The 16,611-nt window shown below is 48.0% G+C and overlaps 1 protein-coding gene across 1 annotated transcript in view; it reads left to right on the top strand.

Annotated features, from left to right (window-relative positions):
* LOC130303350 (oocyte zinc finger protein XlCOF7.1-like) overlaps positions 1-7,124 on the top strand; it is a 197,817-nt gene extending 190,693 nt beyond the window's left edge. The window contains 1 exon segment of the mRNA XM_056551778.1: positions 4,962-7,124. Coding sequence (XP_056407753.1) covers positions 4,962-6,979 — 2,018 coding nt within the window. The 3' untranslated portion in view covers positions 6,980-7,124.
* The last annotated feature ends 9,487 nt before the right edge of the window (positions 7,125-16,611 follow it).

Raw genomic sequence — 16,611 nt, 5'->3', positions numbered from 1 at the left:
GAGAGCACTATGGTCAGACTGGAAAGAACTACGCAACTTCCTTTGGAGCATACAGCAGCTGATAAGTACTGAAAGGACAAATATTTTTTAATAAAAGTAATTTACAAATCTGTTTAACTTTCTGGCACCAGTTGATTTAAAAAAAATAATAATAATAATTACACCGGAGTACTTCTTTAACCCCTTGCTGCAGAACGCCGGGTATACCGTTCCGGCAGATGTCCGGCATTAACTCTTTAGAAGCGGCGATCAAAGTTGATCGCCACTTCTAAAAGTGAAAGTAAAAGCATCCCGGCAGCTCAGTCGGGCTGATCGGGACATCGCGATAAAATTGCGATAAAATCAGCTAGGACGCAGCAGGAGGGTCTCTTACCTGCGTCCTGCGCGTCTGATCATCGATTGATTGCTCCAAGCCTGAAATCCAGACTTGAGCAATCAACCGGGATAACACTGATCAATGCAAAGCTATGGCTGTGTAAGAGATCAGTGTGTGCAGTGTTATAGCCCCCTATGGGATAATAATGATCAGTATAAGAGATCAGTGTGTGCAGTGTTATAGGTCCCTATGGGATAACAATGATCAGTATAAGAGATCAGTGTGTGCAGTGTTATAGGTCCCTATGGGATAACAATGATCAGCATAAGAGATCAGTGTGTGCAGTGTTATAGTCTCCTATGGGATAACAATGATCAGTATAAGAGATCAGTGTGTGCAGTGTTATAGGTCCCTATGGGATAACAATGATCAGTATAAGAGATCAGTGTGTGCAGTGTTATAGGCCCTATGGGATAACAATGATCAGTATAAGAGATCAGTGTGTGCAGTGTTATAGTCTCCTATGGGATAACAATAATCAGTATAAGAGATCAGTGTGTGCAGTGTTATAGGTCCCTATGGGATAACAATGATCAGTATAAGAGATCAGTGTGTGCAGTGATATAGTCCCCTATGGGATAACAATGATCAGTATAAGAGATCAGTGTGTGCAGTGTTATAATCTCCTATGGGATAACAATGATCAGTATAAGAGATCAGTGTGTGCAGTGTTATAGTCTCCTATGGGATAACAATGATCAGTGTAAGAGATCAGTGTGTGCAGTGTTATAGTCTCCTATGGGATAATAATGATCAGTATAAGAGATCAGTGTGTGCAGTGTTATAGTCTCCTATGGGATAACAATGATCAGTATAAGAGATCAGTGTGTGCAGTGTTATAGTCTCCTATGGGATAACAATGATCAGTGTAAGAGATCAGTGTGTGCAGTGTTATAGTCTCCTATGGGATAATAATGATCAGTATAAGAGATCAGTGTGTGCAGTGTTATAGTCTCCTATGGGATAACAATGATCAGTGTAAGAGATCAGTGTGTGCAGTGTTATAGTCTCCTATAACATTGCAAAAAAAAGTGAACAAAAATAGTTAATGAAGATCATTTAACACCCCCCTTTTCCCATAATAAAAAAAAAACTGTGTAAATAAAAATAAACATGTAGTATCGCCGCGTGCGTAAATGTCCGAACTATAAAAATATATACCGTATTTATCGGGGTATACCACGCACCGGCCTATAACACGCACCCTCATTTTACCAAGGATATTTGGGTAAAAAAAGTTTTTTACCCAAATATCCATGGTAAAATGAGGGTGCGTGTGTGCGCGTTATACCCCGATATATCCCCAGGAAAGGCAGGGGGAGAGAGGCCGTCGCTGCCCGCTTCTCTCCCCCTGCCTTTCCTGGGGTCTAGAGCGCTGCTGTCGGCCCTTTTCACCCCCTGGTTATCGGCGCCACTGCCCGTTCTGTCCCCCTGACTATCGATAGCCAGGGAGAGAGAAGCGGCGCCGACAGCCAGGGGGAGAGAAGGGGCAGCGGCACCCATTGCCGGCGCCGCTGCCCTGTTGCCTCCCCCCATCCCCGGTGGCATAATTACCTGAGTCCGGTCCGCGCTGCTCCAGGCCTCCGTCGTGCGTCCCCAGCGTCGTTGCTATGCACGGCGCGGCGCTCTGACGTCATGCGCCGCGCCGTTCAGCGCATAGCAATGACGCCGGGGACGCACGACGGAGGCCTGGAGCAGCGCGGACCCGACTCAGGTAATTATGCCACCGGGGATGGGGGGAGGCAACGGGGCAGCGGCGCCGGTGCATTGCCGTGGAATGAGATTTGCCATAGAATGAGATGGTCCGCCTCCATCACATCCTATTGGCTCTCTCTTGTCACGTGACATATTTAAACGTCACGCATCGATGCGCACAGCAGTGTCAGTTTGGCTATGACAGGGAGAGGATCTCCTCACCCTGTGATAGCTGAAGCTGCACGGAGCTCACATGGCCTCTGTGGCCCGACAGAAGTTCAAACATGTACGCAGCTCATACGGCTGCCTCATATACACTTACTGTTCATCCACAGCGCTATCGGGATCCCGATGCCCGATGGCGCTGTTATCAGGATCCCCACGCCCGCAGCTGTACTCCCCGTCCCCCGCAGCTGTACTCCCCGTCCCCCGCATCTCTACTCCCCGTCCCCCGCAGCTGTACTCCCCATCCCCCGCATCTCTACTCCCCGTCCCCCGCATCTCTACTCCCCGTCCCCCGCAGCTGTACTCCCCGTCCCCCGCATCTCTACTCCCCGTCCCCCGCAGCTCTACTCCCCGTCCCCCGCAGCTCTACTCCCCGTCCCCCGCATCTCTACTCCCCGTCCCCCGCAGCTCTACTCCCCGTCCCCTGTGAACGCTCAGGGAGCGATCCACAGCGCTATGGGGATTCCTACGCCCGATGGCGCTGTCATCAGTGTGCGTCCCCGCGAGCGCCCCACGCCCGCAGCTCTACTCCCCGTCCTCCGCCCCCCGCAGCTGTACTCCCCGTCCCGTTAACGCTCAGGGAGCGGGGAACAGAAAGTAGAGCATCGGGCGCAGGTAAAGTAGTACTGCGCATGCGCAGCACTACGCGAATAACTTGACCTGCGCCCGATGCTCTACTTTCTGTTCCCCGCTCCCTGAGCGTTAACGGGACGGGGAGTAGAGCTACGGAGGGACGGGGAGTAGAGCTACGGAGGGACGGGGAGTAGAGCTGCGGGGGACGGGGAGTAGAGCTGCGGGGGACGGGGAGTAGAGATGCGGGGGACGGGGAGTAGAGATGCGGGGGACGGGGAGTACAGCTGCGGGGGACGGGGAGTACAGCTGCGGGCGTGGGGATCCTGATGACAGCGCCATCGGGCATAGGGATCCCGATAGCGCTGTGCATCAACAGTAAATGTATATGAGGCAGCCGTATGAGCTGCGTACATGTGTGATCTTCTGTCGGGCCACAGAGGCCATGAGAGCTCCGTACAGCTTCAGCTATCACAGGGTGAGGAGATCCTCTCCCTGTGATAGCCAAACTGACACTACTGTGCGCATCGATGCGTGACGTTTAAATATGTCACGTGACAAGAGAGAGCCAATAGGATGTGATGGAGGCGGACCATCTCATTCTATGGCAAATCTCATTCCACGGCAATGCACCGGCAATGGGTGCCGCTGCCCCTTCTCTCCCCCTGGCTGTCGGCGCCGCTTCTCTCTCCCTGGCTATCGGCGCCGGCACCAATAGTCAGGGGGACAGAACGGGCAGCGGCGCCGATAACCAGGGGGTGAAAAGGGCCGACAGCAGCGCTCTAGACCCCAGGAAAGGCAGGGGGAGAGAAGCGGGCAGCGACGGCCTCTCTCCCCCTGCCTTTCCTGGGGGTGTATCGGCGTATAACACGCACACAGACTTTAGGCTAAAAATTTTAGCCTAAAAAGTGCGTGTTATACGCCGATAAATACGGTAGTTAATTAAACCGCACGGTCAATGGTGTACACGGCAAAAAAAATTCCACGTCCAAAATTGCGTATTTTTGGTCACTTTTTATAACATAAAAAAATGAATAAAAAGCTATCAAAAAGTTGGATCAAAACAAAATGGTACTGCTAAAAATTTCAGATCACAGCGCAAAAAATGAGCCCTCATACTGCCCCGTACGCGGAAAAATAAAAAAGTTATAGGGGTCAGAAGATGACAATTTTAAACATATACATTTTCCTGCATGTAGTTATGCAAAATCCAACCTATATAAGTCGGGGATCATTTTAACCGTATGGACCTACAGAATAATGATAAGGGGTCATTTCTAATGAAAAAACGCTTAGAAACAGAATCCCCCAAAATTTACAAAACAGCATTTTTTCTTCCATTTTGTCGCACAATGAATTTTTTTTTTCCTTTTCGCCGTAGATTTTTGGGTAAAATGACTGACGTCATTACAAAGTAGAATTGGTGGCGCAAAAAATAAGCATCATATGGATTTATAGGTGCAAATACCTTTTATGATTTTTAAAAGATAAGGAGAAAAAAAAGAAAGTGCAAAATGGAAAAACGCTATGTCCTTAAGGGGTTAATGGTCACTTTCATGTACAATAACTTTTGCTATATTATAAAGCATGCAAAAACAACATGGTTAGCAATTGCTTTCATCAGAAAGTTGTCAGTATTTCATGCTGAAAAAGCCAGTCAAAAAGAGGCCTCTAGGGGTCCCACTGCCTCCTGGGACACAAACCAGTCCTGCAGTGTCCAGTGGTCATCAACATGTCATGGACACCATGAGTGATTGACAGGGCTGCAGGCAGGTTGAGAGCTGCTGTGCTCTCTGTGAGTCAGAGCAGAGTGAGGGAGGGGGAGGAGTCATCACAGTGAGGAGAAGAGAGGGACACGCCCCACGACTTTGCATGAACAGATTCCTCGCTGAGCAATAACTGAAAGTAAATTAAGGTAATTCTGAGAGAAATATAGGTTGTAGACACATACAAATTAGCTTTAAGCTTTGGCCTCAAACCTGGCGATGTCTACTTCTTGATGGCTTCACTTCTGGCTTTAACAAAAAAACCTCAAACTGCATAAAAAAAATGTTTGTTCCAGTAAAACAAAAAAAATACATTTTTATCTTCACAGAAACCCCCACTAAGAACTCAATAAATTATGAAATAGAAGATGAAGGTATCATGGAGCGCTCCTCAGGAGAAGATGGAGAGATCATGGAGCGCTCCTCAGGAGAAGATGGAGAGATCATGGAGCGCTCCTCAGGAGAAGATGGAGAGATCATGGAGCGCTCCTCAGGAGAAGATGGAGAGATCATGGAGCGCTCCTCAGGAGAAGGTGGAGAGATCATGGAGCGCTCCTCAGGAGAAGGTGGAGAGATCATGGAGCGCTCCTCAGGAGAAGATGGAGAGATCATGGAGCGCTCCTCAGGAGAAGGTGGAGAGATCATGGAGCGCTCCTCAGGAGAAGATGGAGAGATCATGGAGCGCTCCTCAGGAGAAGATGGAGAGATCATGGAGCGCTCCTCAGGAGAAGATGGAGAGATCATGGAGCGCTCCTCAGGAGAAGATGGAGAGATCATGGAGCGCTCCTCAGGAGAAGATGGAGAGATCATGGAGCGCTCCTCAGGAGAAGATGGAGAGATCATGGAGCGCTCCTCAGGAGAAGGTGGAGAGATCATGGAGCGCTCCTCAGGAGAAGATGGAGAGATCATGGAGCGCTCCTCAGGAGAAGATGGAGAGATCATGGAGCGCTCCTCAGGAGAAGATGGAGAGATCATGGAGCGCTCCTCAGGAGAAGATGGAGAGATCATGGAGCGCTCCTCAGGAGAAGATGGAGAGATCATGGAGCGCTCCTCAGGAGAAGATGGAGAGATCATGGAGCGCTCCTCAGGAGAAGATGGAGAGATCATGGAGCGCTCCTCAGGAGAAGACCTCCTTACCCCTAATGTCCATCCAGATCTATCCTATAATAATCCACCTGATCACGAGGAACCTTCTCCTGACCAACCACATGTTATTACCACAAGGACAGAGCAGAAAGGGGAGGAAATGGTTCATTATGGTGAATGTGGAAAAGAGTTTACAAAAAGATCAGATCTTGTTAAACACAGAAGAATTCACACAGGAAAGAAGTCTTATTCATGTTCAGAATGTGAGAAATGTTTTAAATATAAATCACAGCTTGTTATACATGAGAGAAGTCACACAGGAGATAAGCCATATTCATGTTCAGAATGTTACAAATGTTTTGCAATGAAATCACATCTTGTTAAACATGAGAGAATTCACGCAGGAGAGAAGGCATACTCATGTTCAGAATGCGGGAAAGATTTTACAATTAAATCAGATCTGGTTAAACATGAAAGAAGTCACAAAGGAAAGAAGCCGTATTCATGTACAAAATGTGGGAAATGTTTTACACACAAATCACGTCTTCTCATACACGTACGAAGTCACACAGGAGAGAAGCCGTATTCATGCTCAGAATGTGGGAAATGTTTTTCAAGTAAATCAACTCTTGTCACACATGGGAGAAATCACACAGGAGACAAGCCATATTCCTGTTCAGAATGTGGGAAATGTTTTTTGAACCCATCAGAATTTGTTAGGCATGAGAGAACTCACACAGGAGAGAGGCCGTATTCATGTTCAGAGTGTGGGAAATGTTATAAACTAAAATCACACCTTGTAATACACAAGAGAAGTCACACAGGAGAGAAACCATATTCATGTTCAGAGTGTGGGAAATGTTTTACAAATAAACCAAGTCTTCTGGAACATGCAAGGATTCACACAGGGGAAAAGCCGCATTCGTGTTCAGAATGTGGGAAATGTTTTACTAATAAAGTCAAACTAAGGAATCATCACAGAAGTCACACAGGAGAGAAGCCGTATGCATGCCCAGAATGCGGGAAATGCTTTACGAACAAACGAAGTCTCGATACACATGAAAGGACTCACACAGGGGAGAGGCCGTATTTATGTTCAGAATGTGGAAAATGTTTTACGTGTAAATCGTATCTTGTTTTGCATAAGAGAAAGCACACAGGAGAGAAGCCATATTCATGTTCAGAATGTGCGCAATGTTTTGCAAGTCAATCTCATCTTGTTATGCATAAGAGAAAGCACACGGGAGAGAAGCCATTTTGATGCTTTAGTTGATTAAAACAAATTTTCAAACTCAAATTTTCAAATTTGGAGATGAGGTTTCCAGCCATGAGTGTTACTTTTTTATTACTGTACTTATTACTCCCCGTCAAAGGTTTTATTAAAAAATAATATTTGGACATGTAAACGAATCAATATTTGTTCTTCATGCAGTTTTATAAAGATGAAGGCGATGAAATTGAATAATGAAAAAAATTATTAATTAAAAAAATTCTAAAAAATTAATTTCCTTCTGTGACTTTAAGGGGTATTCCGCTGCCCCCAGCATTAGGAACATTTAGTTCCGAATGCTGGGTGTGGTAGTCGTGACATCATGGCCACGCCCCCTTATGACGTCACACCATGTCCTCTCAATGCAAGTCTATGGGAGGGGGCGTGGCGGCTGCCACGCCCCCTCCCATAGATTTACATTGAGGGGGCGTGTCATGACCTCGTGAGGGTGTCGCCGTGACATCATGACCCTTGCAGCCCGCACCCAGTGTTTGAAACTAAATGTAGCGAACGCCAGGGCAGTGGAGTACCCCTTTAAGTCACAGAAGAAAATACATTTAATTTAAGTTTTTTAATAAAAAATTTTAAATTCATAATTTTTTTTTTAATGATTCCATTTTATTAATTTCAGGGGTGTTCCAGCTAGAGAAAATTATGCATTAAAAAAATTCTCATTCCAAATTTTAAAAGGGGCCCTGGTCAGCTTCGGTCACCACAGGGGGGGGGGGGGCTGGTAAGCTTTGGTCACCACAGGGGGAGGCCCTGGTCAGCTTCGGTCACCACAGGGGGAGGCCCTGGTCAGCTTCGGTCACCACGGGGGGAGGGCCTGGTCAGCTTCGGTCACCACGGGGGGAGGCCCTGGTCAGCTTCGGTCACCACGGGGGGAGGGCCTGATCAGCTTCGGTCACCACGGGGGGAGGCCCTGGTCAGCTTCGGTCACCACGGGGGGAGGGCCTGGTCAGCTTCGGTCACCACGGGGGGAGGGCCTGGTCAGCTTCGGTCACCACGGGGGGAGGCCCTGGTCAGCTTCGGTCACCACGGGGGGAGGGCCTGATCAGCTTCGGTCACCACGGGGGGAGGCCCTGGTCAGCTTCGGTCACCACAGGGGGAGGGCCTGGTCAGCTTCGGTCACCACAGGGGGAGGGCCTGGTCAGCTTCGGTCACCACAGGGGGGGGGGGCCTGGCCAGCTTCGCTCACCACAGGGGGAGGCCCTGGTCAGCTTCGGTCGCCACAGGGGGGGGGGGACCTGGTCAGCTTCGGTCACCACAGGGGGAGGCCTGGTCAGCTTCGGTCATCACAGGGGGCCTGGTCAGCTTCGGTCACCACAGGGGGCCTGGTCAGCTTCGGTCACCACAGGGGGGGGCCTGGTCAGCTTCGGTCACCACAGGGGTGGGGCCTGGTCAGCTTCGGTCACCACAGGGGGGCCTGGTCAGCTTCGGTCACCACAGGGGGGCCTGGTCAGCTTCGGTCACCACAGGGCGGGCCTGGTCAGCGTCGGTCACCACAGCAGGGGCCTGGTCAGCTTCGGTCACCACAGGGGGGGCCTGGTCAGCTTTGGTCACCACAGGGGGGGCCTGGTCAGCTTCAGTCACCACAGGGGGGGCCTGGTAAGCTTCGGTCACCACAGGGGGGGCCTGGTCAGCTTCGGTCACCACAGCGGGGGCCTGGTCAGCGTCGGTCACCACAGGGGGCCTGGTCAGCTTCGGTCACCACGGGGGGGCCTGGTCAGCTTCGGTCACCACAGGGGGCCTGGTCAGCGTCGGTCACCACAGCGGGGGCCTGGTCAGTGTCGGTCACAGTCTTGTCACGTCTGCCTCGATGCAGGGCCATGTTTACGCCCGCTCAATTGACATGATTCGGAGCACAGTAGACACACTATGGGCCAATTGGTATCAGCCTCGTAAGGGTTTTTAGCCTTCTTCTGGATCAACACAGTAGAGACACGATAGGGATATAGGTTGAAATTCATGTCTGGCCTTTTTTAACCTCATGAACTATGTAACTATTCTTGCTCCGCTTCTAGATGATCAGTATACAGATCTGCCGGAGCATGTTATCCACCCTTGGCATGGCTGATTGTAGCCAACGTGCCAGTAAACATGGCGGGCCGACCACATAGAATCAGGGCTGGTGCAAGGATTTTTGCCACTGTAGGTGAAAGCTACTCTTAACCCCACCTATTGGCTCCGCCCTCTGATACATCCACCTTTACTATAGGAGTGACACACTGTAACAAACCTCCTCCTCATGTAATCTCTTTACTACTGGGGTGACACACTGTAACAAACCTCCTCCTCATGTAATCTCTTTACTACTGGGGTGACACACTGTAACAAACCTCTTCCTCATGTAATCTCTTTACTACTGGGGTGACACTGTAACAAACCTCTTCCTCATGTAATCACCTTACTACTGGGGTGACACACTGTAACAAACCTCCTCCTCATGTAATCTCCTTACTACTGGGGTGACACACTGTAACAAACCTCTTCCTCATGTAATCTCTTTACTACTGGGGTGACACACTGTAACAAACCTCCTCCTCATGTAATTTCTTTACTACTGGACTGACACACTGTAACAAACCTCCTCCTCATGTAATCTCCTTACTGGGGTGACACACTGTAACAAACCTCCTCCTCATGTAATCTCCTTATTACTGAGGTGACACACCGTAACAAACCTCCTCCCCATGTAATCTCCTTACTACTGGGGTGACACACTGTAACAAACCTCCTCCTCATGTAATCTCCTTACTACTGGGGTGACACACTGTAACAAACCTCCTCCTCATGTAATCTCCTTACTACTGGGGTGACACACTGTAGCAAACCTCCTCATGTAATCTCCTTACTACTTGAGTGACACACTGTAACAAACCTCCTCCTCATATAATCTCCTTACTACTTGGGTGACACACTGTAACAAACCTCCTCCTCATGTAATCTCCTTACTACTTGAGTGACAAACTGTAACAAACCTCCTCCTCATGTAATCTCCTTACTACTGGGGTGACACACTGTAACAAACCTCCTCCTCATGTAATCTCCTTACTACTGGGGTGACACACTGTAACAAACCTCCTCATGTAATCTTCTTACTACTGGGGTGACACACTGTAACAAACCTCCTCCTCATGTAATCTTACTACTGGGGTGACACACTGTAACAAACCTCCTCCTAATGTAATCTCCTTACTACTGGGGTGACACACTGTAACAACCCCCCCTCCTCATGTAATCTCCTTACTACTGGGGTGACACACTGTAACAAACCTCCTCCCCATGTAATCTCCTTACTACTGGGGTGACACACTGTAACAAACCTCCTCCTCATGTAATCTCCTTACTACTGGGGTGACACACTGTAACAAATCCCCTCCTCATGTAATCACCTTACTACTGGGGTGACACACTGTAACAAACCTCCTCCTCATGTAATCTTACTACTGGGGTGACACACTGTAACAAACCTCCTCCCCATGTAATCTCCTTACTACTGGGGTGACACACTGTAACAAACCTCCTCCTCATGTAATCCCCTTACTACTGGGGTGACACACTGTAACAAACCTCCTCCTCATGTAATCTCCTTACTACTTGAGTGACACACTGTAACAAACCCCCTCCCCATGTAATCTCCTTTCTACTGGGGTGACACACTGTAACAAACCTCCTCCTCATGTAATCTCCTTACTACTGGGGTGACACACTGTAACAAACCTCCTCCTCCTCATGTAATCTCCTTACTACTGGGGTGACACACTGTAACAAACCTCCTCCTCATGTAATCTCCTTTCTACTGGGGTGACACACTGTAACAAACCCCCTCCTCATGTAATCTCCTTTCTACTGGGGTGACACTGTAACAAACCTCCTCCTCATGTAATCTTCTTACTACTGGGGTGACACACTGTAACAAACCCCCTCCTCCTCATGTAATCTCCTTACTACTGGGGTGACACACTGTAACAAACCTCCTCCTCATGTAATCTTCTTACTACTGGGGTGACACACTGTAACAAACCTCCTCCTCCTCATGTAATCTCCTTACTACTGGGGTGACACACTGTAACAAACCTCCTCCTCATGTAATCTCCTTTCTACTGGGGTGACACACTGTAACAAACCCCCTCCTCATGTAATCTCCTTTCTACTGGGGTGACACACTGTAACAAACCTCCTCCTCATGTAATCTCCTTACTACTGGGGTGACACACTGTAACAAACCTTTTCCTCATGTAATCTCCTTACTACTGGGGTGACACACTGTAACAAACCTCCTCCTCATGTAATCTCCTTACTACTGGGGTGACACACTGTAACAAACCTCCTCCTCATGTAATCTCCTTACTACTGGGGTGACACACTGTAACAAACCTCCTCCTCATGTAATCTCCTTACTACTGGGGTGACACACTGTAACAAACCTCCTCATGTAATCTCCTTATTACTGGGGTGACACACTGTAACAAACCTCCTCCTCATGTAATCTCCTTACTACTGGGGTGACACACTGTAACAAACCTCCTCCTCATGTAATCTTCTTACTACTGGGGTGACACACTGTAACAAACCTCCTCCTCATGTAATCACCTTACTACTGGGGTGACACACTGTAACAAACCTCCTCCTCCTCATGTAATCTCCTTAATACTGGGGTGACACACTGTAACAAACCTCCTCCTCCTCATGTAATCTCCTTAATACTGGGGTGACACACTGTAACAAACCTCCTCCTCATATAATCTCCTTACTAGTAATCTCCTTACTACTGGGGTGACACACTGTAACAAACCTCCTCCTCATACTTCTGGCTGAGCGAGTTTTTCGGATGCTGGTTACTAACTTTTTCTTGTGGCAGGCAGAGCGGCGCCCCCCGTCAAGAGGGCGCTCTAGGCAGCTGCCTATTTGGCAGAGTCGGCCCTGACTGTAACGCTCCCAAAAGAGACCGTTCCGGATAGTTTTCAGAACCCAGGAGCTGCCTGCTATGTTTTTGTCGGGCTTGAGAGAACTCTAGCAGTCTACCACCTTCCGGTAGAATCCCATCATTGGCCCCCACGATTTTTAGAGAAGATGAGGGGCTGATGAGGCCTCCACTGCCCTGACTCGCCTCTCCCACCCTTCTGACCTCCTCCCCTTCCCCAAAAACAAAAGCACCGGTTCTGTCTGGACGCCGCTGACACTGGAAACCCTTTCTTTTAATACTAGCTTTCCCTAAGGCCAAGTTTCGACTTGTTTTTTTGTGGACCCCCCCCCCCAAAAAAAAATAACGCAAGAAAAAAATGCCAGTAAAAACGCTACAGCATTGTCCTGTGTTTAGCGTTTTTTTCCTTGCGTTTTTTCTGGCGTTTTTTGCCTTTGAGTGGAAATTGCATTTTTTGGCCCCTTTTTTTCAAAATGTGTTGGGTACCAAAGAATGAAATAAAAACAAGATGCAGTAGTGATGGCAAAAAAATGTATTTAACGAAATGTATATTTTTTATAATACATTTTTAAACAGGGCACTAAAAATGTCACCGACAATAATAAAAATGTAGTGTGTGTGTTTCACTTATTTTTTTATGTTTTAGGTAGTACTAACAGACAGTTCCATGATGGGAGTAGTAGTACCTGTACTAATAGACAGATGGCCCCGGGTGTCACTCCATAATATAGCAGAGATGTGGAGCGGCTCTATACAGCGCTCACATCTGTGCACTGTACTCCGCCAAGTGATGTGAATAGAATATCACTCATTCATATTTTCCGCCCAGAGTGGGGATTGGCCGGATGGTGGCAGCCAATCACAGCTCTGAGGGAAATATGAATGGTGAGTGGCCGACCGGAGTACAGAGCAGAGATGTCAGCGCAGGAGAAAGCCGTTCCGCATCTCAGGGATGAAGGATGATTGCAGCAGGTGTCAGGAGTGACACCTGCCGTGATCTGTCCTTAAAGGGGTACTCCAGCACTAAGACAACTTATCCCCTATCCAAAGGATAGGGGATAAGATGCCTGATCGCGAGGGTCCCGCCGCTGTGGACCCCCGTGATCTGGCACACCGCACCCCCGTGTTCGCTCCGGGTCTGATTACTGTCGATCACGGGGCCGGAGCATTGTGAGGTCACGGCCCCGCCCCCGTGTGACATCACGCTCCACCACTCAATGCAAGCCTATGGGAGGGGGCGTGACAGCTGTCAGCTGATGACTGCCGATCACGGGGCCGGAGCATTGTGACATCACAGCCCCGCCCCCATGTGATGTCACAATCTGCCCCCTCAATGCAAGCCTATGGGAGGGGGCGTGACAGCTGTCACGCCCCCTCTCATAGGCTTGCATTGAGGGGGCGGAGCGTGACATCACATGGGGGCGGGGCCGTGACGTCACAATGCTCCGGCCCCGTGATTGACAGTAATCAGACCCGAAGCAAACACGCTCTGGGGACTGATTTTAACGGGGTGCGGCGTGCAAGATCACGCTATCCTTTGGATAGGGGATAAGATGTCTAAGTGCTGGAGTACCCCTTTAACTACAGGTACTACTGCTCTCAACATGGAGCACACTCTGCTTCATGTTGGGAGTAGTAGTACCTGCAGTTAAGGAAAGATCACAGTGGATGTCACTCCTGACACCAGCTGTGATGCTCCTGTATAATGTATAGATGCGGTGGCCGCTCTTCTTTGGTCCCCTGCACTGCTGTATATATATATATATATATATATATATATATACACACACACATATTCACGCTCCGCCCCCTCAATGCAAGCCTATGGGAGGGGGCGTGACAGCTGTCAGCTGATGACTGCCGATCACGGGGCCGGAGCATTGTGACATCACAGCCCCGCCCCCATGTGATGTCACAATCTGCCCCCTCAATGCAAGCCTATGGGAGGGGGCGTGACAGCTGTCACGCCCCCTCTCATAGGCTTGCATTGAGGGGGCGGAGCGTGACATCACATGGGGGCGGGGCCGTGACGTCACAATGCTCCGGCCCCGTGATTGACAGTAATCAGACCCGAAGCAAACACGCTCTGGGGACTGATTTTAACGGGGTGCGGCGTGCAAGATCACGCTATCCTTTGGATAGGGGATAAGATGTCTAAGTGCTGGAGTACCCCTTTAACTACAGGTACTACTGCTCTCAACATGGAGCACTCTGCTTCATGTTGGGAGTAGTAGTACCTGCAGTTAAGGAAAGATCACAGTGGATGTCACTCCTGACACCAGCTGTGATGCTCCTGTATAATGTATAGATGCGGTGGCCGCTCAATGCAAGCCTATGGGAGGGGGCGTGACAGCTGTCAGCTGATGACTGCCGATCACGGGGCCGGAGCATTGTGACATCACAGCCCCGCCCCCATGTGATGTCACAATCTGCCCCCTCAATGCAAGCCTGGAGCACATGGAGCACTCTGCTTCATGTTGGGAGTAGTAGTACCTGCAGTTAAGGAAAGATCACAGTGGATGTCACTCCTGACACCAGCTGTGATGCTCCTGTATAATGTATAGATGCGGTGGCCGCTCTTCTTTGGTCCCCTGCACTGCTGTATATATATATATATATATATATATATATATATATATATATATACACACACACATATTCACGCTCCGCCCCCTCAATGCAAGCCTATGGGAGGGGGCGTGACAGCTGTCAGCTGATGACTGCCGATCACGGGGCCGGAGCATTGTGACATCACAGCCCCGCCCCCATGTGATGTCACAATCTGCCCCCTCAATGCAAGCCTATGGGAGGGGGCGTGACAGCTGTCACGCCCCCTCTCATAGGCTTGCATTGAGGGGGCGGAGCGTGACATCACATGGGGGCGGGGCCGTGACGTCACAATGCTCCGGCCCCGTGATTGACAGTAATCAGACCCGAAGCAAACACGCTCTGGGGACTGATTTTAACGGGGTGCGGCGTGCAAGATCACGCTATCCTTTGGATAGGGGATAAGATGTCTAAGTGCTGGAGTACCCCTTTAACTACAGGTACTACTGCTCTCAACATGGAGCACACTCTGCTTCATGTTGGGAGTAGTAGTACCTGCAGTTAAGGAAAGATCACAGTGGATGTCACTCCTGACACCAGCTGTGATGCTCCTGTATAATGTATAGATGCGGTGGCCGCTCTTCTTTGGTCCCCTGCACTGCTGTATATATATATATATATATATATATATATACACACACACACATATTCCTATTCCCGCAGAGAGCTGTGATTGGCCAGATGGTTCCAGCCTCTGTGGGAAATAGGAATATGCGTGTATATATATATATATATATATATATATATATATATATATATATATATAAAATCAGTGCAGGGGACCCTAGAAGAGCGACCTGCCGCATCTATACATTATACAGGAGCATCACAGCTGGTGTCAGGAGTGACACCCGGGGCGATCTGTCAATTCGTAGAGGTACTACTCCCATCATGGAACAGTGTGTTCCATGCTGGGAGTAGCAGTACTACCTAAAAAAATAAAACAGTGAAAAACACACACACTACATTTTTATTATTGTCGGTTACATTTTTAATGCCCTGCCTGCCACATAAATGGATCCCGGTTTAAAAATTAATAAAAATGTTGTTATAAAAAAGATAAATACAATTTTACAATAATTCGTTAAATACAAAAATTAAATACTATTTTTTTTCATCACTACTGTATCTTTTTTTAATATATTTTTTTTAATGGTACCCTACGAAATTTTATTAAAAATGGTATCTCCATCACTTTTTTAATAAAATTTCGTAGGGTACCATTAAAAAAAAATATATTAAAAAAAGATACAGTAGTGATGAAAAAAATTTTAACGAATTATTGTAAAATTGAATTTATCTTTTTTAAAGTCCAAACAAATAATAAAAACCGCCTGCAAAAAAGCTAAATGACATCTTTTTACTCCCATAGACTTCTATGGGAGATAAACGCCACGATTTCAGGGACGAAAACGCTAAACTGAAAAACGCAAAGTGGAAAAAGAATTTGGCGAAGTCTCATTGATTTACAGCTAACATCTGGCCGCAGCGTATTTTTCAATGAAAAAAACGCCATTGGGGCCGTTTTGGCGTTTTTTTTTTTTTTAAGGCTAAGTGGAAACTTAACCTAACAGAATCAAACAAAAATTTGCATACAAGCCGATGATTTTGGGTTTAAGATAATCAGTAATCAGTATCTGAGGAAAGGGGTTTAGGAGTCATTATTTCAGAAGACTTTAAGTGTACCCGCCAACAAAAAATATATATTTTTTATATATCACTCAGTCCCTAATCCTGACCATGAACATCTAATTTTTATGTGTCTATCGCCTTTATTTATTTTTTTATTACACTTTTAATTTAGCTGACTAGTCTGAATTCCTCTCAAAGTGAGGGGGTGTGGCCTCACTGCAGGTTTCCGCCCCCCTTCCTCAGTATGCTGTTTGCTCACATCTCCCCTAGCATTAGCAAAACTACAACTCCCAGCATGTCCTCACTGACAGTAGCGGGACACAAGATGACAGTGGGAGGAGCCCTGCGCTCACAGCTGTCAATCAAGGAAGTGTGTCCATGACATAGGTGATGACTCATGGACACAGCAGCACTAGTATGTGTCCCAACAGGCAGTGCAATTGTTTGACTGGATTTT

Source organism: Hyla sarda, chromosome 1 (assembly GCF_029499605.1).
Source record: "Hyla sarda isolate aHylSar1 chromosome 1, aHylSar1.hap1, whole genome shotgun sequence".
Classification (NCBI taxonomy): Eukaryota; Metazoa; Chordata; class Amphibia; order Anura; family Hylidae; genus Hyla; species Hyla sarda.
Note: the sequence above shows the minus strand (reverse complement) of the source record. Positions and strands in the feature narration are given on the sequence as shown.